At 42.5% G+C, this 24368-nt stretch overlaps 1 protein-coding gene across 1 annotated transcript; it reads right to left on the bottom strand.

Moving 5' to 3' along the window:
- Positions 1 to 1050: 1050 nt before the first annotated feature.
- On the bottom strand, positions 1051 to 23767 carry IBSP (integrin binding sialoprotein). The gene is made up of 6 exons (XM_088464480.1): positions 23714 to 23767; positions 20133 to 20183; positions 15914 to 15994; positions 14283 to 14324; positions 7800 to 7946; positions 1051 to 1608 (listed from the first exon to the last, which is right to left on the bottom strand). The coding sequence occupies exons 1-6, from the start codon at positions 23765 to 23767 to the stop codon at positions 1207 to 1209; spliced, it is 777 nt and encodes a 258-aa protein (XP_088320606.1). The 3' UTR covers positions 1051 to 1206.
- Between the last annotated feature and the right edge of the window lie 601 nt (positions 23768 to 24368).

Below are 24368 nucleotides of genomic sequence, written 5' to 3' on the forward strand. Positions count from 1 at the left end.
CTGCATTGCTGGCTAGAGAGGAGGGGGCCCGGTCAGAGACTGCACACGGTCCTCCTCCTCCCCTGGACCTATGTGTATGCAGAATACCATGTGCTTATAAAAAACCCACCTTCCTGGTTCACTTTTCCTGTATGGAATAACATCCATATATAGTATCCAACTACATAACACAATAACATAGACATAGAAAGGAAATGTTATTGGTGAAAGGGGAAAGCTTGAAGGAAAAATGGGTACAGTTAAATGTAGGAGGTGTTTGTTTTGCAATTAATTAGCACAATAAATGATTAAATACACAACTCAAATATACAGCAAATAGTTTATATTAATTTCATATTCCATTTTACACTTAACATAAAGAACGTAAGTATAATGCTTAAATAACTTGAACATAGTTGACGAAACTGCAGCTTTCATTTATCTGACCATATACAGACATTTCTGGAGCAAGGAAAGTCATCGGCTGCACATGCTAAGATATTTGGATAATATACTTCTGAAAACTGTATATTTCTCTTTAATTTAGCCAATATAGAAAGAGTTCCTGCTGGATATATAAATTCCATGTACAATGATGAAATAATTGATGTACTCTACCTACTGTAGTGCTAGAGGAACCTGTAGTGTTTCAATTAATAAAGGTAGGATACCTGAGCTGGACAATCAGACTAGTCTAAACCAATTTATGATCATCCATACATTAATCAGGACATTTTTTGTTAGATAGCCAGACTTTCTAATCTGGAAATGCTACAGTACTTTCATACCGATTCTAATAAAAGAAGTATGTGGTATCAAATAATAATAAAACAAAAGAGTATCTGGTAAAAAAAAAGAAGAAAAACCTGATGCCAAACTGTTAAAAGTTTTTATATATTGGTTTGTGTCTACATATCTTCCCACTGTCCCAACTTAGGCGAGACAGTCTCAATTTGTGGAGATTGTTCCACCCTGCTACATATAAGGACTTTTGGCCATATTGGTAGACAGTTGGAAGATATATCCCACTAGATGATGCCCCATTAGTGCAGGTGACATTGAAGGGTTGTTCTTATGAGCAGTTGAAGGGAGCTGGGTGTGGCTCATTGCTTCTGAAGCACTGGGCACACCCCCAATGTGACATGGGCATGCCTATGTGTAGTGTGACTATGCCACCTTCTTGCTAAATGTCTTGAATATAAATCAGAAATGTTGGGAGGTATGGGCCTATTGATAGTAATGGTATGGTTGACCATAGGCATCGTATACTTGGTTTCTATAATGATATTCATCCTCATATCTTGCATAAGTATCACCTCTTACTCTTCTATGGTCAACTTCATTTTCATGGTCATAATAACCATTATCATAATGGTTTCCATTATTTGACTCATATGCAGCAGCAGTGCTTGCAACACCTCCATTACTACCTTCTTCAGTGCCTACGTTATCATAGTCATTGTTGGGGATCTCAGTGGGCACACCAGCATTGCTCTCAAGCTGTCTGGTGACAGATTCAATGGTGCCAACTTCTGTAGGTTGCACTTCAGTGATGCTCTCGCTAGCATTGCTTGACTGCTCTCCATTATCAGTGACTGTCTCATTCTGGCTTGCAGTGCTGTCTTCAACCTAATCACAGGGCAACAGAAATATGTATTAGTTAGTTGGCATTTATTGAAAATAGTCTTTTAAAGTATTGTGCATAAAATCAGTCCACCATGTATATACGATTCAGAGGTGGTCGCAATTACAGATCATTAAGTGACAAAATGTGCTGCACGTGTGCAGAAGTACAGACGGTGGCCATCTTGGTTAGAAACTGAAGCCTCCCTAAAGGAGTCAATATGGAGTATGTGCAGTAGTGCTCTCCGGCTTCAACATCTAGTTCTGCATGGCTGAAGCTACAGTATAATGAAGGGCTTGCTTGTAGTTTAATATGCAAAGATATATGCAACTTGGTTGGTAATAAATGTTGCTGCTTCCAGTTGAAGTAACTGGGTTTATTGCATATTCTCTTTTGAATGGGAGCACTGTATCCATATATAAAACTGAGATTACCTTCTTTTGGCACACAATTTTTAAATTAGCTTTAAAGTGGGAAATAATGTGCTTATGGGGATATTCCTCCTTTAGTACATTGGTGCAAATACCTTTGCTTGGGATACTTTCAGTATCCCGGCACAGGGGATGCCGTCGCTTAGAATACCCACGCCGGAATCCTGACACCTGTCAGAATCCTGGCGCCGGCATCCCCGAAGGTAAGCAGCGAGGTTAGGTGGAGGGTTAGGGGTTAGGCCAGTGATTCCCAACCTCGGTCCTTAAGGCACACTAACAGTCCTGGTTTTAGTGATATCCATGCTAAAGCACAGGTGGTTAAATCAAAATAACTGAGGTGCTAATTAAGGGCATGATTCAACAAGGAACGCACAGATGCAGACGCACACACCCGGCCGCTGCGAGAATATGCTAATGAATGCATACGCACAGCACTTGCAGCAGAATTAGCAGACGGCCAGCACTACATAATACCACTTCCCTTTATTTGCGTCCTCTATACCTGGCAAGTTAGCAGAAACATCTGTAACATCGAGAACCATCGGACCTATACACACAATACTGGTTGACCTGACCCTCCCGCAGACATAGCAAGACTTCTTGTATGCAACTAGTCCTCAGGCTGCGTCCGCCGCCACAAGGGCTTGATTATGCACACCCCTGAAATGCCGTCCAAACGCACAGGCACGCCTGCGTTTGCCTGACCACTCCCCCGTCACCACCCACAAACGGCACTTCCTGTCAATCACTTGTCCCTGGGGCTGCGGACTCCCTGCGTACGCATACTTCATTGCACTGCCTGGTTTAAGCACGCGCACTGCGATGCATAAGCATGGTCAGAGCAAAACCATCGACCGATTGCGTGCGTCTGCATCCGTGCGTTCCTTGCTGATTCAGGCCCTAAGTCACCTGTGCTCACGTATGGCTATCCTGAAAACATGGACTATTAGTGTGCCTTGAGGGCCGTGGTTGGGAACCCCTGGGTTAGGCACTAAGGAGGGAGGGTTAGGTTTAGGATGTGGGAAGGTAGAGGTAAGGTTAGGCACAAGGGAGGGAGGGTTTTTGACCGCCGGGATCCAGAGCGCTGGCATCATGTGCCCAGCCCCTTTGCTTCTACAACCCAAACTGATTTTTACATGTCCATGGAAATGGCAGTTACTGGGCATTAGCCTAGCTTGGATAGCCTATCTTTTTAAAAGGGCACCTTTTGAGCCAACAACACAAGTTTTTATGACCACTAAAATAAAAATGTATGTAAGAAAAACCATTCAAATGTACATATGTGATGTATCTAAGAAATACAGTAAATTATCCCCTTACTCTTTATTATTTAAGACCTGAAGAAACCTCAAACAGTATTTTAGGGGAAAATAGTAAGGACATGATCCATAAGTGATAATAGACAGGAAGGGCCAAATGTAATAGGGTGAGAGTTTAGAAAATGTGAGAGTTTAGCAGTAAAACTCTCACACTTAGGGGCCTATCCATTAGCAGATCTTTCTGAAAGACAAAAGTATTTGCAAACGACGAACGATATTGCATGACATCATTCTGGGAGTGGATTTTTTTTATGTTTCTATTCATTTTCATTAAAAAAATAGTTCGTCGTTCGTCGTTTACCGTGACAGATATTTCTAATATCTGTCAGCGATAAACGATAATTGACCAACATGTTGGAGAGACAAAAGACCAAATTTGTCGGCCGCGGGAGTGCGCATTTTTATCGTTCAGAGCCTATCCATTAGCAGATAAATTGAAAGACTGAACGATAAATCATTCATCATTCAAATTTATATGCTAATGGATAGACACCTTTAGGGGCCACTGTATCAAGCTATTTATTGCATAAAATTATACAGAAACTGCAGTTTCTGCATAATTTTATGTACTGTGCCTATGTACTAATGGCACATTGCAGGAGATTTAACCAAAATCTCCTGCAAAGTGCTAATTAGCACTGCAGATCGCAGTCCCCATTATTATCAATGGGGATTACGATCTGTCCCTTATGTACTAAACTCCAAAAACCATAGCTTTTCGGAGTTTAGCCACGTTAGTTTACACTTTACACCATCTTCAGATGGTGTAAACTCATACATGCCAACATTATTGGGGAGATTTCTGGGAGCAGCAGGAGGGGATCTGCTGCTCTCCTATTCGGGGGGCGGGGACAGACGATAGACGGCATTAAGCCTTGCCCTCTTTACAGAAAACTGCCGTGATTTGCGGGTCCGTGAGGAGGGGGCATGGCTAAATGACGCGATTTGCACCATTTAGCCCCGTCCTTTCCCTACGGACCTGATAATTTAAGGTAAAATCTCCCCATCCTGCCCACTTCACTAGGAAGTGGGAGGGATGCCGGAGAAATCAGGAGCCTCCAGTGATTCCCGGGAGAGTAGGCATGTATGTGTAAACTAATGTTTGTCTATGGGGTCTCCAGGGGAAGAAGATAGATCTTTTGATCTCTCCCGTGCAGCCCCTGTCCGGCCCCGGAAGCTGGCGCTGTGCAAGACTTCTCCAAAATGCAGGTAGGATATAACTCATAGGGACAGCGGCTACCAGAACCACTGTCCCTGCAAGTTCCCAATAGTACAAAGAGAAATATTTTCATTAAAAATTAAAATATTCACGGCGAGTTGGATTGTTAATAATCGCGGCAGTACCTTGTTTATTAATACATAGGCCCCTATTACATTGAACGAGTTGTATTTTCAAAACAGGAAACACCTGGATGAGAGTTTATGGGGGATATTTATCAAAGCTTGATGAGAGATAAAATTGTTAGAGAAAAAGTATTAAGCAATCAGCTCCTCCAGCTTCAAACAAAGCCTATAAAATGAAAGTTAGAAGCTGATTGGTGATTTATATCTCACAATTATATCTCTCATCAAGCTTTGATACATAGGCACCAAAATCTTGAGATTTTTTGAGTCTGAAAAACATGAGCAAGTTTGCATGTCCTGTGACTTTATTACATTGCCTGAGTTTAAAAATGTGAGAGTTTCCTCTCACATTCTCTAAACTCTCATCCTATTACATTTGACCCAATATTTAAATAAATTGTACTTTTTCAGTTTGCACATTCCTCTTACAGTCTGCTCAATTCCACAAATGATCACATAAAGGGGGTCATTCTGAGTTGGATGCAGTGTGACAAGGATCGCATACGCCGGGTAAAAGTTCCGAGATGTACTAAGCTCTGAAAAGTGATGAACTGGAGAGTGATAAACCACCAGCCACTCAGCTCCCAACTGTCATGTTACAGGCTGTGTTTGAAAAATGACAGTTGGGAGCTGATTGGCTGGTGGTTTAACACACTCCAGTTTATCACTTTTCAGAGCTTAGTACATCTGGCCCAAAAGGTTTATTTTTCCACAGCTTTCCCTCAGTCAGGCAGTTCACTGATGAATGTCAGTAATAACCAGTAGGTCACAGGTCACAGTGAAACAATCCACAGAAGATCTTGCAAACAGAGATAGAGGTTCTCCAGAGTACACTGAGGTCCAGGCCCCCTAAAAAAAACAGTAGCCACCCCCTGGCCTATCACCTGGGCAACTGGTTCAGGAGTCCTATTCCTTCTGTCTGACACCTTTTTAAATCAAGCTGACAGGTGTCTGCAACAGGGCTGGTGCAAGGTTTCTAGCCGCCCTAGGCAAAGCTACGTAAATACCGCCCCTTGCTTCCCCCGATACCCCTTCGCCCAGCTCCCTACATGCCTACTCCAGTCCCCAGTCATACACGTTCACAAGTCAGACTTGCGGCTGCGTAAAGATGTGCCATGAGAAAAGACATACATTCACACTAAATGCATCTCTACCAAACCTAATTCCCATAAGACACATATACACAAGTCCTGACACATATACACAGAGCTACACAGACACACATAAACAGTTACACAGACACAAACCTAAACACACATATACAGTTACACAAGCACATCTGGACAGATATATATGTATATTGGCCTAATATGATTACACTTATCACTCCAGCTAGTCCCTGCACACACCTGTACCGCATCACCAATCAGCAAGTCCCTTAACACACCTGCACCGCATTACCTTTCAAACACACCATTGGCCTAATTTGATTACATTTATCACTCCAGCTAGTTCCTGCACACAAATGAAACCGCATCACCATTCAGCAAGTCCCTGCACACATCTGCACCACATTACCTTTCAAACACACCATTGGCCCCATGAGTCACCTGACCACACCCCCACCCCCGGAAGTGCACTACATAAGAACCTCTGAAGCATTGATCCTCTCACACCTCCTTGAAGAAGGCACCTGTGCCGAAACGCGTTTGAGACCCTCACATCAAACCTGACACTGATCCAGGCTGACCTCCACTAAAGATCCCCATACCCACCAGGGACCGCCAGTGCAGAAAGCTCCCAGCCCACCCGCCCGCTGGTCCGCACCACTCACACCTCCAGTGACCGGCTCCACCCCGGACCAGCCTCTCTCTCCCCCCCCCCTCCCAGGCATGCTCAGCAACTGACTCCTGGCCAGGGTTGTCTCCACTGTCGATCCCCATTTCCATGAGGGACCATCAGTGATAAGAGCACCCCACACATCCGGCTGCAAGTCCACACAGCCAACATTGCCAGTGATCAGCTCCATCCCGGTCACACCTTCCACATTCCCCCTCCTCCCTGGCTTTTTTCTAATCAGTATCCCGGGCAGACCACCCCCCAGGGGTGGTCCCAGCACACACGCTGCAACCCAGCCTCCCAGCGGCTCACCCATCCACACCTCTGGCTCCGCACCACCAGCGGCACGACCAAGAGCCAACCTCAGCTGCACACTCCGGTCGCTGACCTCCGCAGACCAATCAGAACAGCCGTGCACCTGCAGCACACCAGCAACACGCGGCTGATCCAGCTCACCAACAAACCTGCAGCTTCCAACATATCTGCAACGGCCGCAACGTCGACCTACATCACCATAACAAAAAACCTACCGGTGGGTAAGTACTACCAAGACTCACTTCCAACCCACTTTGCAAATCCCCCCACCCCCCGAGACTTCCTAGACTGTCTACCATAGGTCCAGCAGGGGTGACGTGCAAGGTCACTGAACTGCATGGGTAGGAGCCCCCTAAAAGGGTCCACCTACCTCCCCAGTCTCATCACCACTCATCACTGAACCCCACCCACCTGCCGTGATCTCAACAGAGCAGCACTGTGACTACTCAATAAAAGATTTTGCCCCAAATTACTGTGTCTCGCTGGCCTCATTTTGATCCTATTTTATTCCCCTTTTCACATTACTCCAAACTACACTCCATACCCAATCACACCCTCCTTCTCACCCCCAAAACACCACCACCACCAGAAGAAACATTCCAATTTACACCACTCACAAACACACACAAGTCATCACCATCACCACTACTAGCAGAAAGAGCGCACCTTACCCCCCCTACCCCCATATGTATTCAGTGCGGGAAAGGTACTCCCACACAAAGGTGCAGCACCCCGAAACCACAACATGCTACCCCCTGGTCAATGAGAGCGCAGTTCTACCGCCCATCTTCAGATATATATGTACTCCCGGGAGTTATTCAATCTGTGAAATATTTTTATGTTAACTATTGGAATATGAATTATTATCTGAGTGCCAAAGCTTACTGCACATTTTCTTCTTTGTACTCGTAATGTAAGGCAGAATAGGAACAGATCAAGAAGAAAAGTACTTTTGCTAACAATATTGCAAGTTGAGAAGATGTTACTGGCTATGAATGGAGTTGTCACCTCTGGAGCAGATGTGCCTCCATTCTCCTCCTCTGCACCTTCAGAATCAGCCTCTTCCTCAGCCCCATTCCCTTCAGTTTCCACGGCTCCTGCTTCCTCTGATGCAGCATTATTTCCATATTTACCAACGTTCACTGAATCCTCCTGCTGTATTCAGGTGTTTTTAGTTATTAAAGATAAAGACAGAAAATTAGTAAATAATCTCAATAAAATGTTATGGTACAGAACATTATTCTTCCTTGATAACTTGACTAGATTTTGAACACAGGATTTGACTACTGTACTCCCTACTAAGTTCTGATCAGTGGTGGATTCATGGTGAAAGGGAAGGGGGTAGGGGAATAAGCTGCCCTCTTAACACACGTGCCTCTCTATGGGCACCTTAGGTGGCCATGACCTCCCTCTCCTCTCTGGGGCCGAGTTCCCAGACGACTCAACTTCCTCCCTCACAGAGGAGAGTTAGGTTGCGGATGTCCTCCAGCATTTTAGATCAAAATCAGATCTTCATTCTGCACTCTGCTCCTGACTACATGCAACTAAATCCCAGTGGTGGCAGCGATTCTGGACCGTGCTCCTGCAAGTAAGGGAGAATGTTATAGGCTCATGTTATAAACCATCAGCGAATACAGTATGGGTCTGATTCTGAGTGGGAAGCAAGGGCAAAACTGGATGCAACTCATGATTTTCCATAGACTGCACATGCAGCAAAAACAGCAAACGCTACCTGCACATGCATCGCATGAAGGATGCGCAGTGGCAAGGAGCTCTGTATGAGCTGGATCTTGAACATACTTAGCCTTATGTGAAATAGGTGTTTCTGGGTGGCAACTGGGCTGTTACCATATGGACACATGGAATAGATGTGCCTTGTGGGAATGTCATGGGAGTGTTATGGGCAAGTAGCATGACTTCTGTCCTTGAGTGAGGCGAGCGGACACAGACGGAGCACATGTTTCAAATAGATTTTTTGCACCCAGCACAGGGTGGGTGCAAGTGCCAATACTAATGATGACTTCCAAACTCAGAATTAGGCCCTACAGTATACAGTATGTTCAAGTAACATCCCACTTTGTTAAAGCTAATTCAATTTAACCTCCTAATATACTGTATATGTTATACATGTAGAGACCATGTCACTGATTAGGAAATATGAAAATATGCACTATACAATGAGATTCCATTTGTTTGAATGAGCACCTGAACAAACATTAAGCTACTTAAGGTGGCCATACACGGTGAGATTCAAAAGTTGGTCAGATCAGTTGTACGATTTCCCTTGAAAATTCTTCCCTTCAGATACAGGATGATTTGTATTTAAAATGCAACTATTTCACATAAGACCATACAATTTGATCAATCACATCACATAATGTGTGTCAATTCCTACACGATCAGTTGAGATCTCTCTGCAAAACCATCTGATCTGCGATCCAACTAGACGACGGCGGGGACGCGTATCGGGGTCGCAGAAGACTCAAAATACAACTATTTTCAAATGATTGGTCTGTCCAACCTGTAGAAACTGCCCAAATCGCGTGATCAATCGTCCCGTGTATGGCCAGCATTAGACTGCAATCTAGGGCATCAGGCTGGGCGGAGTTACAGCTCCCTGCACCTATCAGACATCTTCCAATGACATTGTGATGCTTTCATAACATGCAGAAAAGCTGGAAAGAGCAACCACAAGCATCTGGAACTACACAGCTTAGCATATGTAGCTGTGCTACAGTGTACTATAATGTCACATTGTCGTCTCGTTACAGAAGTGGTGATCAATGGTCACCAGTGTACCAAAGACTTATCAGAGCTCATGTGCTTATTATTTAGGATACTGGTACTTTATTTGTGTCACTTTCATAAGGTTGCATTGTCCTCATGTTCTATTGTAACGTGCAAGATCCACATCAAGTGCAGGTGTGATTGTCAGCATCCACTGAGTAGTTTGTGAGGATACTGTGACATTTCTCCCCTTATATCTACTGAAAGGATGTTTGTAGACTCACCCCCTCCACAACATGTGTGGCAGTCACACTCTTTGTAATTTGTCTTGAAGAGATCAACTCGATATGACTGCGGTGGTGGTGGGAAATGGCTAGAGGAGCAGGGGAGATACTATGATGCTGGCAGTGGGGAGAAACTTTAATGTGGGATGTGATGGGTTAGAGCACTACATATGTATTAGCCTAGGGCACTCGGACACCTTAATCAAGGTCTGGTTTGAAAACTGCCATAATAACTATATTTTCACCTAATCACAAGTTGTGTCAGTTGATTTAGTAAAGTATTAATTTAGTCCAACAAATATGTTTTAGCTGAAATTTATAAAGGTAGAAGGGGGCTTACTACAGAAGGGATGCGTTCATAATACCGACAGGCGGGATGCTGGCGCCGGAATCCCAATACCTGTCAGAATCCCGCCACCGGCATCTTGACCACTGGCATCCTGACCACCGGCATCCTGACCACCAGCATCCCAAATGATTAGGGTTTGGGATGAGGATTAGGCACTAATGGGGGAGGGTTAGACTTAGGCACTGGAGAGGTGGTTAGGTTTAGGCAGTGGGACGGGAGGGTTAGGGGTAGGGAGAGGGTTAGGATACTGACCGACAGGTGTCGGTATCCTAACCATGTCGGGATGCCAGTGTCGGGATTCTGACTGTACCCAACCCCTACAGACAGATCGTTTTTCTAAAAAACTGTAAGTTCCAATAGGTGAATATATTACCACATTCTGGTACTTTATATTTCATTGTAATATTTTGCCTAATCATAGATAATTATCTGTCTAATGTTGCAACACAGTGTTGTAGTAAGGACATGCAGTACAAGTAAATATATCGTGCTGGACTTGCTTTAGCCTTAACCAGTATCATGTGGATTCTGTAGAGCTGTGGCAGAGTAGTGCTGCTTTTTGTTAGTTTGAGGTTAGCTTCTATTGTGGCATAGAGGCAAGAAATACATCTCTGGGAAAAGAGCCTGATAATGAGTCATGAAGCCACATCATTTAAAAACAGGATGGATGATTGCAAATTGCATTTTATTGAATCCTGAACATACAATAATACCTGGAACAAAACTGGTGGGTAGAAATATAGGGGTACATTTACTAAAGTGAGAGTTTTTAGAAGTGAGTTTTAAAAGAGATGTTGCCCATAGCAACCAATCAGATTCTAGCTATTATCTTCTAGAAGGTGCTATTTAAATGTTAAGTAGAATCTGATTGGTTGCTGTGGGCAACATCTCTTCTAAAACTCACTTCTAAAAACTCTCACTTTAGTAAATTTACCACTTAGAGCAGGGGTTCCCAAACGCTTCCCATTCACAGCGCCCTAGAGTATCAGCATTTTTCCCCAGAACGCCTGAGCCAAAAGTTTTCTTATTGAGAAATTCACCAAAATTTTAATTAAATTGTGCTTATACAGTATGTCACCCTTAGGGTCAGTTATGTGGTGTCTGACAGGGCTGCACATCTTTTTGTCCACATATTTTTTGATTGGCAGCCATTAGCTCTTGTTTTGCCTATCACACTGACTAAAAATCATTTTATTTGGTACTGGACCACCAACCCGAAGCACGCCTGCATCTTCCCTGAGGCACCCCAGGGAAGGCACAGTTTGGGAACCTCTACCTTAGAGTATTGATAGTAGATGTGACCCTTTGTCCTACCATATCTCCCCAGTTTACTTATCAAAGCTTTAGGAGTCCATTTATCATTAACTATTTGTTAACGGAGTCTATGAGCTACACATCACAAACCTAACCATGAGAGGGTTCCAAAGGTAGCCTACACGGCAATGGTCACCGCACAGGCATGGTCTGCAGACTACACCTGCAAAGGAGCCAGGCACAGGTGTGAAGAGACGGTCTCTTCACTTCGAGCACCCCGCAGGGGCAGCCTCCTTTAATTCCTAATGCTGGCCATCCACTATACAATTATCTGTCAGATATCTGTCCAATCTGGCTAGTTGGAATGAAAACCTGGTAATGTATGGGAGAAAATGACAGTCTACCATTTGCTCACAAACAGGGCTCTATTTATTAACATTATTTTTACTAAAATAAAGTGAAAAAGGGTGTTTTCACACCCTTTTCACATTATTTTAGTTTCACCTGTAGTTATTACAGGGCAATTGGAGTAGAATTAGTAAAATTCTACTCCGACCCCCAGTATCACTTATTTTTAGCAAAGCAGATCGCATTTCCCATCATTGTAATGGGAAATGTGGTCTGTGTGCAAGTTACTAAAAATAAATTGTAAAAAAATACCGGGGTAAGCCCTGTGATAATAACGCCACCTGGAGGTGGCGTTATCCAGGGTCTCCCCCGGTTACCGGGCTCCCACTCTGCTCTAACGGGGAGAGCAGAGGCGGGAGCCGGTACCAGTAATCAGCTATGTGGTCAAAGTAGACCGCAAGCTGATTACTGTAAAAAAAAGAAAAAAAAATTAAACATTTTTTTTTTCCTTACCTGAATCCAGGGACCGGTGATCGGGCCTCCGGTGATGGCTCCTCTCCGGTCAGCTGGTCTCCCACAGTGCACTGGGGCCCGGTCATCAGGTGATCGGGTCCCAGTGCAGTATGGGAGATCACCTGATCGGGAAGCCCGGAGAAGATCACCGGAGGCCAGGAGGTGCAGATAAGTGTAATGAAGGGAGGGGGGATCGCGGGGGGGGGGGAGGGGGGGGTCGCGGGGTCCGTGAACGCGGGGGGCGGGGCTTAGCGCCGGGGGCGGGGCCTAGCGTCGGTGGGGGGTAGTAGCGACGGTGGGTCGGCGCATGCGCGGGCTCTTGGTCGCGGTATTTTTTCCGAAAATACCGCGACTAGAGTGCGGATGGGATCCGCAGGGACAGAGCTTTATCGCAAGCTCTGTCCCTGCAAGGGATTTATAGTAAATCCCTGTGATATTGCCTGAATTCGCAATGCGAATTCACTCGGTAATATCACACTACAATCCGCATTCAAAATGCGGATTGTAGTAAATAGAGCCCAAACACTGGAAAACAGACAAAAATAGTCGTTCAGACAAATTGGTTAAAACACACAAATTTATCCAACTTGAACAATTGATTTTTGTCCGTTTTCCAGCGTTTAAGACCATATGATCGACTGTCATTTGCTCCCCTACATTACCAGGTTTTCATTCCAACCAGCCAGAATCGGACAGATATCTGACAGATAATTGTATAGTGTATGCCCAACATTACAGTCAGCTCCTTGGTAGCAGGTCTTATACAGTACCTGCATGATTTGTGTCACCCAGTGTAACAAACAGGAAAAATTATCAACAACACGTCTTTTCCTTCGATGGATACTACAGGTAAAACTGCCACTATAAGGAGTCTAAGCACCCTGTGCTGGCCCGGTACGCTGCGCCCTGCTATTATTAGTAGGATGCAATTTATTACCAATAACAAGTTATCATCCTGGTATAAACATAATATAAGTTCTATATATATGGTTGTCAAAGAAGTGAGTACTACACATTTTTAATAAAAGTTCAGCTCTCCTCTTGTTGGAAAGTGTATAGCACATTTCACTTTAGTTCTTAAATACATGTAAGCAGGGCCAGCTTCAGGGGTCTGAGCACCCTGTGCCGGCCCGTTGCGATTCGCCTTGTAATGGCACTCTACAAAGCCGCGCCTGACTGAAATTGGGGGTGTGGCCTCATTACCATAGGCCACGCCCCCTATGTGACGTTATTTGGAGGCGTGCCCGCATGGCATGCCTCCAAGTAATGTCAGGCTGGGGGTAAAGCCCAGCCCTCCATCACTGGCTGGGCTTCCACCAGCCCTCTCCCGTCTGTGAATGGATGCCGCACGCATGCGCTCGGCAAACATTCATACTCCGGTGGTCCGGCACCACCCCACAGCTGTGGCGGTGGGGGTCCCCAACCTACCGATTTCACCACCCCTGGGCCACTTCGACCCACTGGTGGAACAGCGGGACACTACTGTCCCGCTGAAATCGGGATGTTGGGGAGGGGTGCGCCCTCTATGGGTGGTGCCCCTGTTCGACCGCAGTGGTTGAACACCCCTAGAGCTGGCCCTGGCCACTATAGGTATCTTAGTAGTTAATTGATTGTATTTGAGGTTAATTGTTGATGATTGGTTGCCTTTAGAGCAATAAAGTAATCTTAAAGCTGGGTACACACGTAAAGATTTTCTGTCCAACCATCCAACTAGTTGATTGGTTGCAATGAAAATCTGGTAAGGTATGAAAGCAAATGACAATCAGTAATTTGCTCCCAAATGCCGGAAAATGGACAAAAACTGTTTGAGCAAATTGTTTAGATCAAACATTTAACTAACTTGTCTGATGACCATTTCCATCTGTTTTTTGCCATTTAGGAGCAAATTGCTGATCATCATTTACTCCCATACGTTACCAGATTTTCATTCCAACCAATCAACTAGTTGTATGGTTGGACAGAAAATCTTTACGTGTGTACCCAGTTTTAGAGTGATGATCTAATTAATTAACATACCTCATCAGAACTGTTTTCACTTTCCTCTGAAGAATCACTGCCCTAAAAAATAAAATAAACCATCAGTTTACAATCCATGTACTCAGTGTGGATACAGAAGTAAATTGTTCATTAAGGCTCATTTCTGAAATGGGGTAAGTGCTGTACAAATACCGTTTTGTGACATCACCGGGCTACTTTTGCACAAATGCACTCATTAATACATCTATACAGCATATTTGCGAGCATATATGGCTGCCTTTGTTGGGGTGCCAAAGTTTGCATAATTTGTTGGAAATAATTGGGCAAGTCAGTTGGCAAGGTGAGGTCTCATTCTATACTTCTAATGAAATGCATTTTGTAATTTACAGTTGTACAGTTGCTGAATGGTGCAGCTCTAATTGCAGTTAGACCAATAAAAATATTCAAACACACAAAAATGACACAATGCCCGCTCCCTCTCATGATAAATATGACTCATAAATGAAGCTGAGCAGTATTTCAGGAGAAAACAAAAATTATGAATTTACTTAAAGGTATAGTCCTAAAGTACTGTAGGTAGAAAAGACTTTTAAGTGATATTTTACTTTTGTTTTGTTTTTTTTAATAACCAGACTGGCGCAACAGGAAACCCTGTAATGAAGTATCTCCTCTGACCACTGATAAAGGCAAGTAACTGAACTCCCAGAATGCTGTGTGTATCGGCAGGGATTCTGTAGTGTGACATTAAACTTACTTTGGGAAAACGTAACTGTTTCTCTCTTGCCCGTCCCCCACTAGAGCAACCTGAGGGATAGCATGAATAAAGGGTGAGTGATTGGGTAAATCATGTTATGAGTATGAGGCGTTAGCAGATAATGATGTTGTAAGAGAGTTAATGAAGAATTATTTAAATGGGTATTAATGGTGATTGATGATGATGAAGGAAAGGACTAACTAAAGGATGAAGAGTTAATGATTCATGGAAAATGAGGGATTAGTGATGGAAAGTTTATATAGGCAGATGAAGGGAGGGTTAATCATGAATGATGGTTGGTTAATGATGGAAGCTAAGGGGTTAATGATTGCAGGAAAATACCCTCCTTTTACCTTAAATAGGGAATACCATTTTATGCCTAGCATTGCTGGTATTGGACCTGTCTGAACTGATTTACTTCTTGCCAAGGTTCAGTAATGGAACTGTTTGTGCACTTCACTAGGAAACAGTAACTAATTGTAGTAAAGCAAATTCTTGTATTTACTCATAAAGTTCACTAGGCCATGAAAGTATTTAAGTTTTAAACCAGTAAATAAATAATAAATTGTTACTATAACATACTCTTCGTGGATATCTACCCAATGTACTGTAAATGCATTGTACACTAACAGTTGGATAGATTAACTTAATTCATAAATATAAGTGCATGTTATATCACAGTCTTCTGTATCAATTTGGCATGAGACTCACATCACTATGCTGTGCTGCTGGGGGACCCTTCACTATCTAGCTCTCTGTGGCTTCTGGCTCCTCCATTGCCTTCCTCGCATCATTACACTGCACCATCACTTAAACCCTTGTCACACTAACATAATCACTGACTCCCACAGGACTCATCCTCTGAAATATTCTGTAAGTGTAAACATAAGATAAGTACTTTTGTGTATGTACTCACTCTAGCATGAGTTATGTATCTGGGTGGCGATTGGAAGTGTACACGTCTGAAAAAGTAGTTGCCATATCTATTCCTCAGTACCTGTATAGATAAAAATAACATAAAACATTTTACCAAGCTGTACATGGTACACAAGTGTCACAAAGCTTACACTGCTAATATTGTTCAGTTTATAACAAAACAGTTACTGTATCTTTAAAATCTTACTATAACCAAGTTAATGAGCCATTTGCAATGTCACTGTGCTTACATGTGCATGGCTCAATCTTGCATGCACTGCCAAAAAAAAAGAAAGAAAGAAAATTACTACACTAACAATAATATATTGCAGAGGCTGCTTACAGTAGGGATAGTAGAACAAATACATATTCTGTTGAGGAATGCAGTCAGAATGCCAACCGCTGGGTTTCCGGTGATCAGAATGCTGACGCTGGAATCCCGACACTTGTCAAAATACCAGCGCCGGCATCCCGAGTGCCGGAAACACGAAGGTAAGTACTGGGGTTAAGGGGTGGGTTAGGGTAAGGGTTTAGGGTGAGGCACTAGGGGAGGGTTAGGGTTAGGCTGCGGAAGGGGAGGTTAGGTTTAGGCTGCGGGGAGGGAGGGTTAGGTTTAGGCACTAGGGAGTGAGGTTAGGTTAAGACACTAGGGAGGGAGAGTTATGGTTAGGGTTATGGTTAGGTTAGGCTTACTTACCTGGGGGCATCGACATTCTAACCTGGTCAGAATACTGGAGTCGGGTTTCTGACTGCCGGGATCCCGAGCACCAGTATCCTTTTCTCAACCCGGTAATGATGTATATTGCATCATCAAGCATCACCCATTTTAGTTAACAGTGAGTGGGCACAGACATTATGGCATAATAGCTATCAACATAAACATTTCCCATATGCCGACTCTCCCAGAATTCTGGAAGACTCCAGAATTTCATTGAGCAGGACACCCTCTTGTATGCTGCACATTTCCCTATTGAAGTTGGAGGGACAGTGGCATCATGATGTGATTTTCAGAAAATGACATCATTATAGTCCTAGGACATACCAAAAGTAGACTTGTGTGACGTTGTCCCTCCCACTTCATGCAAATGACATCACCAAGTCACACCCTTCTTTTCTGTTCATACTGTACCAAAACGTAGGTAAGTAGTATCACTAAACTTGTCCCATCACTCATGCACATATAATGCACATATATTCAGGTAAATGGCTCTATTCATTATGTTAATTTCATAGCAGTGAAACTAGTGCGCCTGCGTGACCTACAGGTCACGCATGTGCACAAAAGCCCCGGCGTCCGGCGAAAGGAGTCGGACAGGGGCGGAGGGATCCTGATCTCATATTATCTGTAATCTACAGTCTGCACATTGTAAGCTTGCACATATGTATGAATGCTGCACACAAACAAGAGAAGTACATTTTTGCTATGCAGCTGCCTGTCACTTTTTTACCGCCCTTATGTGGTTACAGTTGGTAGACATATAGTATTTATACAGCCAGAGACAGCCTGTATACAGTACTTATGATTAACAAGAGAACAAGACAGAGTGCCAAATGTAATAGGGTGATAGTTTAGAAAATGTGAGCGTTTAGCAGTAAACTTTAACATTGGCCGAGTTTTATCTTCAAAATGGGTAAAACATCTGGATGAGAGTTTAAATCATGAGAGTTTTTTTAGTCTAAAAATATCCGAGTTTGTAAGTTCTCAGACTCTATTACATTGGCCGAGATTAAACAGTGTGAGAGTTTATGCTAAACTTTCACATTTTCTAAACTCTCACCCTATTACATTTGGCCCAGATTATATGAACCATGGAGAGAAGGGATATTTGTCTGACCACATATCATACAGAAGTTATATTTTAGTTAGTTGAAGCTGGGGTCTGACAGAGCCATATCTAAGCAAGTTCAACTGAAGGTCTCACCCATCAACAAGCTACATAGCTATAAAAATGTATGTCCTGTGTCTGTAAAATAAACACATGACATTTTCACTGAGCCCTGTATTCATTGTCAATTTTCCTCCTTCTCCCTGTGAATAGGAGGTGTGTGGTGTTCCTCTATAATTATGTAATTGTAGCTGTACACTGCCAAAATATATATAGATGGTGATCCCACACATTCATACACTTACAGTATTCTTTTCAGATGGTTTAAATTAAAATAACAGTTTATCTACTCACAACTAAAACCAGTCAAATATGCAGTATAAATTCCAGTTACTCTTTCCACAGCTGTCTGCAAGTTGTGTTGTCATGTAACCAATCTACTATATAAAAGTGAAAATTTGTCCTTCTGTCTTTCTATACAAATCCACAGTATACAAGCCACGATCGTGAAATTTTACATACGAGCATATTAAAACACGGCATAGGCAACTAAAAAAATTTGAAATCGAAATGAATTACTGTTAATTTTTATTTAATGAAATACCACAATTTTTGCATAGCATTCGCCCTTTACAGGTCAGGTACGGAATTACAAAAGGATTTAGCTTATCTACTAGTTTTTCTTTTCTATCCTCTCTACTAAATCAAAATTAATCACTGTTACTTTTTAATTAATTAAAAAACACAATTTTTGCATACCATTCACCCTCTACAGGTCAGGTATGGAATTACAAAATAATTTAGCTTATCTACTATTTTTTCTTTTCTATCTTCTCTACTATATCAAAGCGAAAATTTGTTCTTATGTACTTTTGTCTTTCTATACAAATCCACAGTTTACAAGTGAAAATCATGACATTTTACATACGAGTGTATTAAAACACGACTGAGGCAACTAAAAAAAATTTAAATCAAAATTAATTACTGTTAATTTTTAATTAATTTAAAACCACATTGTGGGGCCTCACGGCATATGGGTAGGGCCTCGGAGCAAGCATTTTGTGTTGTCATGCTTTGCCATGATCTTAATGTTTATTATCGAAGAGAGCTTTAGCAGGCTTCGCCAGCATTCTCAGCTCTCTGACTATACCAAATTATGCAATAACATTTACTGCTTTCTTCCAACTGTGTCAAAATGATGACTTTGCAAGGACCCTGCTGTACTGTGAGCTGCCAAATATATTACACATGGAATGCTTCTCCCAAAATCAGGGAGTCGCTGTAGATGGTCATCCTGGTATCAGAGCAACAGAAGCTCTTGGCCGTGTTTATACTGTACATCCCACAAATTTTGAATGCTTCTATCTCCGAAGTCTGCTTTACACTGTTACAGATCCTACTTCCTTTGAAGACCTTAGGACTGTTGATGGGGAAGTTTGTCACACTTTTTCGTGAGGCCTGCCTAAGGAGAGGTTGGTTGGAGGATGATGTGTAAACAAACATTCTTAAAATCCCGGGCAACGCCCGGTACTCCAGCTAGTCTATAATAATTTATAGTAAAGTTATTGCTTTCGGAATCACTAGATAGCGCTATGCTGTTTATTTTCTGCATCTAACACACATTATTAGGAAAAAAAAGTGCTTTTTTAAAAGTTGCCACCATAAGAGTTCTAGTTAATTAATCTGTAATGATATCCGCTTCCAACTGTTACTTACAGTAATTACCCAGTATTTACAACATCTATTTCTTTGTAACTTGTATCTTACTGAGGGTCCCATTATACAACAATGCATAACCCCCCTAGCAGTCGCTAAAGGGGTTATGTTTTCCTTTCTGTATTTAACAAACAGCGGTAAGACTGCAGCTGTTTGTTACTGCATCACTCTCGCCATGTTTAGAACATGGGGAGAGCAATGTGGTCCCCATTGCCGACAATGGGGACCTGGTAGCAGCCTTTCTGGCTTCAGTGAAACCTTCCATGCACAACAGGGTCCCTGCCAGGTAAATCAGTCATGCACATGTGCATACTGACCGTCACATGTGACAGAGTAGCCTGTCGCTGGTAGGACCCCGCCGACCAGGAGGACGTCACGGATCCTCCTGGGAGCGTAAATAATGATGAAAACCAGTGGAATATTCGTTTGTATCACTGCGATACTAAACCAAATACGCTGCTGGTATTTAGGAATGTTGTTAAATGGCGCCCTGAATACCTATGAAAACTGTCCTGTCTAAATGTGGGCCACTGCTTCTTATCTATTTATATCTCATTGAATAGTATAGTGAAAGGGGGATTGGAATTATCAAATATGTAGATGGGATTAAAGCGATATTCTAGAGGAAAATAAATGTATTAAAAGGATTTGGGTAATAAAGTAAATTGGATGACTTACCTCTTTTTCCTCAGAATCATCACCTTTCCACTTCCTCTGGAAACGATTTATCTGTCAAATAAAATTGTCAAAAGTGTTAAGTGCACAGACAAATGATTTGTATAAATAATAGCTTTAAATTATGTAAGAGTACAGGATAAAATATTGCTTTAGTTAAATAGATAGAAACTTTAATGCATAGTAACCAACTTCTTCCCAGCTTGCTACAGCATGGTTGTAAATCCCCACCTGCCTGACATTAATCATGAACTGGCACACTGACACCTGTGCCTGTAGTGTAGTCAGTGACTGTAATGTGTGGGGCTACTGCTGCATTGTGAAAATGCTCCTTGTGTAAACTAGGCCTTGTACATGTTTTTTGACCTTTGTTCTTAATACCCTCTCTGTACACCTCCGGTATTATAATTGTTGTCACTTCTACACACTTTCATCATTGCCTCCTCATTTCCTCTTTTTTTTTTTAATTGCTTTACAAAGTATTCTTCTATCCTGCCTTCAACATTCTTTTTCCTTTGTGGTCATCCCTTAGCCCTCATGGTACCGCCTTTTTTTCTCTCTTGGAATATTGTCTGTTGTTCCAGTTTTGGAGGACATTTAGGAGAAACTATTATTAAAGAGGTCAAATAAAGTCATCCCCAGAAAATGATATGTGTTGAACTCTGCACTGTAGAAATACATAATCAGAGACCTCTTCCTGTATTAGAAGGTTTGAGGGATACCACAAGCAAATATTGCAGGCAACAACTGAGTAAATTTGAGGGAACGTTCCACATTTTTATTGGTAATTTGAGTAACTGGTGTTTTAGTAGTATTTTTGTCAAATAACATGCTTGAAATGTTTCTCTTTTTTTTTTTTAGTTGAAGCTGCAAAACCATTGATGTTGGAACTGGGAACTTTAAGGTTTTAATGGTAACTTTTGCACACTATGCGGGAACTGTATCAAAGTTCTAAAGAATTGAGAACGGTAGAATTTACCATAGCAACCAATCAGCTTCTAGATATAATTTATCAAGAACAGGGCCGGCTCGAGGACTGTTCAACCAGTGTGGTCGAACAGGAGCGCCACCCCATAGAGGGCGCACCCCTCCCAACCATCCCGATTTCAGCGGGACAGTCCCATTTTTTGGCCACTGCCCCGCTGTTCCACCCGCCGGCCAAAGTGTCCTGCCGGGGGTCTGGAGGTTGGGCACATGCAGCGGTGCCGGCCCTGGAGAAGAGGAATGGATGCACGCATGTGCGCAGCATCCATTCAGTGCACCGAGATGGCTGAAGGCAGCCCAGCTACTGACGGAGTGCAGAGACCGGGCTCTCCCCCAGCCTGATGTTAAATGGGAGGCGTGCAATACGGGCATGCCCCAAAATAGTGTTATTTAGGGGGCGTGACCTATGGTAATTAGGTCACACCCCCTTTTCGGAGTCCTTGTTTGCACAGGAGGAGCCAGCCCTGATCAAGAATATTCTATAAAATGATAGGTAGAAGCTGATTGACTGCTATGGGCAACTTCTCCACTTTTCCACTTCTCCACTCTTTAGAAGGTTTGATACATATCCCCCAATGTCCAGGTGTAGCTTGGTTCATTTTACAATTGTCATAGAAAGGTACTGATACTGGCACAGGTTCTATATTAGACAGAGCTGTAGCATACCGGCACATTAGATAATGTCAAAAACCTGACTTCTATTCCAGCGTATCTATTATTAAACATATAAGGATCAGCAGGAGCAGTCCTGATAAGCCCACAGAATACCAGAAAATTATGTTATTTTTCTACAGATGAGGAAATGTCCCATATATGTTCTGTGATTTGTTGTTTGTAGTCAAAACCTGATTAATCATGAAAAGGACAAATAATTCTGCTCATAAACTTTCAAGCAAACAGAATCCCTTTCTCAAAAATCCTAAAGGGTTAATCCAACAAGCCGCATTGCAGGTGTCAGGCTGCAGCAAGGGAAATCTCAGAAAATGTTAGTACCATAATGGCCAGACATCCATGCATCATTTGATCTGATGATCACATGAGTTTGAAATTAAACCTTGCACTGAATTGAGACTGCCCATAACCATCACCCCACAAAACAGAGGTACCATAACCCGAACTGATCTTTAGAGCAGGTGTGTAGTGATCCGCGCTCTACTGGGATACCCAGGTGATGGGAGCAGCTCCATGCAGAAGTCGTCCCAGCTCCGTTGGATAGATATGCATATTGTCACTCCTTATTGCAGACGACATAGATATTATCTATCTTTCACTCACACTGTCACACACACCATTCCAATAGGTGAGCGCTTTATGCTACGATATTGTAGATAACCCGAACTGAACTAGACCCTACAATTATATGACCTAAAACATGCAGTGTTGAGATGCTCCAACCTTTTTCGGGTGTGGATTAAAAGATAGACAGTAAAAAGGTAGACAATGTCTAGACAGACACCAGTTGTTAGACAGTCAGTAGGTCGACTGGAACAAAAGGTCGATAGGGACAAAAGGTCGACACACTAAAGGTTGACATGTAAGATGGGCGACAGGTACAAAAATGCCAACAGGGTCAAAAGATCGCTCTGGAAATGGTTGACACAAAAATGGTCGACACAATATATATTTTTTACCCTAATCTTCACCCTAACCCTCCCCTTGGTGTCTATCCCTAACCATCAGGGTAGGTGCCTGACCCTAACTGTCACTTCTAGTGCCTAACCCTAACCCTCCGGTAAGTGCCTAACCCTCCCTCCTGGTGCCTAACCCTAACCGTCGGGGTAAGTGCCTAATGCCTAACCCTAACCATCGGGATAAGTGCCAACCAAAACCAACCAACCAACAAAAAAATCATGTGTGGACCATTTTTTTTGTGTTGACCATTTACATGTCTACCTTTTGACCATGTCGATCTTTTGTCCCTGTCGACCTTTTGTCCCAGTCGACCTATTGACTGTCTAACATCTGGTGTCTGTCTAGACATTGTCGACCTTTTTACTGTCTATCTATTGTCCGGCACCCAGCCTTTTCCTAGTTTAGCCTGACAAGTAAATGAAGCATACAAGGCTGTGCTATGTCTAAAAGAGAGCAGTGGTATCTGTGTGCCTGTCACACTGTTGGTGGCCATTTGTGGACTTAAGTAATATTAATGCCTCGCTGCTTCATTCCCTAGCAACATCACTAATTATATTAGTTGCTAGATTCAAAGATGCAAATTGTTGGTTCCACTTTGTCTATTCATCGGGCACTTCAAACCCATATTCAAAAGTTTTATTTTATTTTTTAATTGAAAGCATAAACAAAATTATACTAGAAAAAGTACACTATCCACTTCCTGTTTATCGTCATGAGATAGCTTCTGAGAAAGTTATTCGCAACCAAGCTGAACATCAGCTGTCCTGCATCAGACCAACAAATGTAGAATTTTCAGGGCTTCACTAGTTGATTTGGGAGTAAGGTGAGACTGTCTAAACATCATATAAATTGTTTTCTTAACATTTGGGTCTAGCAGAATTTTGATTTGCCATTAAAATATTGTGATGGAGAACTAAATGAATCGGTCACAATTCACCAGAAGTATTAGCAATATATTTCTTACTCACATAAAATGCACTGCTCAAACCCAAAAGAAAGATGAATGTGAGTGCTGTTTTCATTTTTCTGTCTCTAAAGGGATGAAAATAAAACATATTGAGACATGTTGAAGAGGATGGTAATTTTGTATAACAGTAGAGATTAGCGGAATTGTGTAAAAAGGTGCAAAGTTTCTGTATTGCAATCTTCCAGTTTAGTTTTTTCATTCCAATGCCAGGAAAAGCATTACATGTAATAAAGCTACACAACTTATATTGGTTCCAAGCTTTTTTGTACCCTGTTGAAAATGTTGAATTAACATTGATACGTTGGTCATAACACTAATCCTGGAGTGGATTTATTTTGCATTGAGTGCCGTCCTTGGAGATTTTGTAACTGTGCCGTTGCCATGCGGGTTAACTTGCAGTACACCAACCTTAACTGCATTTACCAGTGATTTGTGGAGGGCTTCCTGCCGTGTATCTATATGTAATATAGCTATAAATATATATAAATGAATGGAGGGGTAACGTGGGTCAATTAATTCTGTTTTGTGATGTGTGCGGTAAGTGGTATTGAAAACACTAAGGAGCAAATTCTTTTGGTGAAATGTGCAATATTCTGTAGCCAAATGTGGAATGAGGTGGATATTATGTGGAACAGTTGCTCATCTTTAGTATAAGG

This window comes from Taudactylus pleione, unplaced genomic scaffold (genome assembly GCF_031769625.1).
Source record: "Taudactylus pleione unplaced genomic scaffold, aTauple2 ptg000055l, whole genome shotgun sequence".
Classification (NCBI taxonomy): Eukaryota; Metazoa; Chordata; class Amphibia; order Anura; family Myobatrachidae; genus Taudactylus; species Taudactylus pleione.

Excerpts from the sequence above, each read along its gene's own strand:
- IBSP (XM_088464480.1), bottom strand. The coding sequence starts at position 23,767 with ATGAAAACAGCACTCACATTCATCTTTCTTTTGGGTTTGAGCAGTGCA. Across the intron at positions 14,325-15,913 it reads GATACATAACTCATGCTAGA|GGCAGTGATTCTTCAGAGGA; the intron begins GTGAGTACATAC and ends TTTATTTTTTAG. Across the intron at positions 1,609-7,799 it reads GAGGCACATCTGCTCCAGAG|GTTGAAGACAGCACTGCAAG; the intron begins GTGACAACTCCA and ends CCCTGTGATTAG.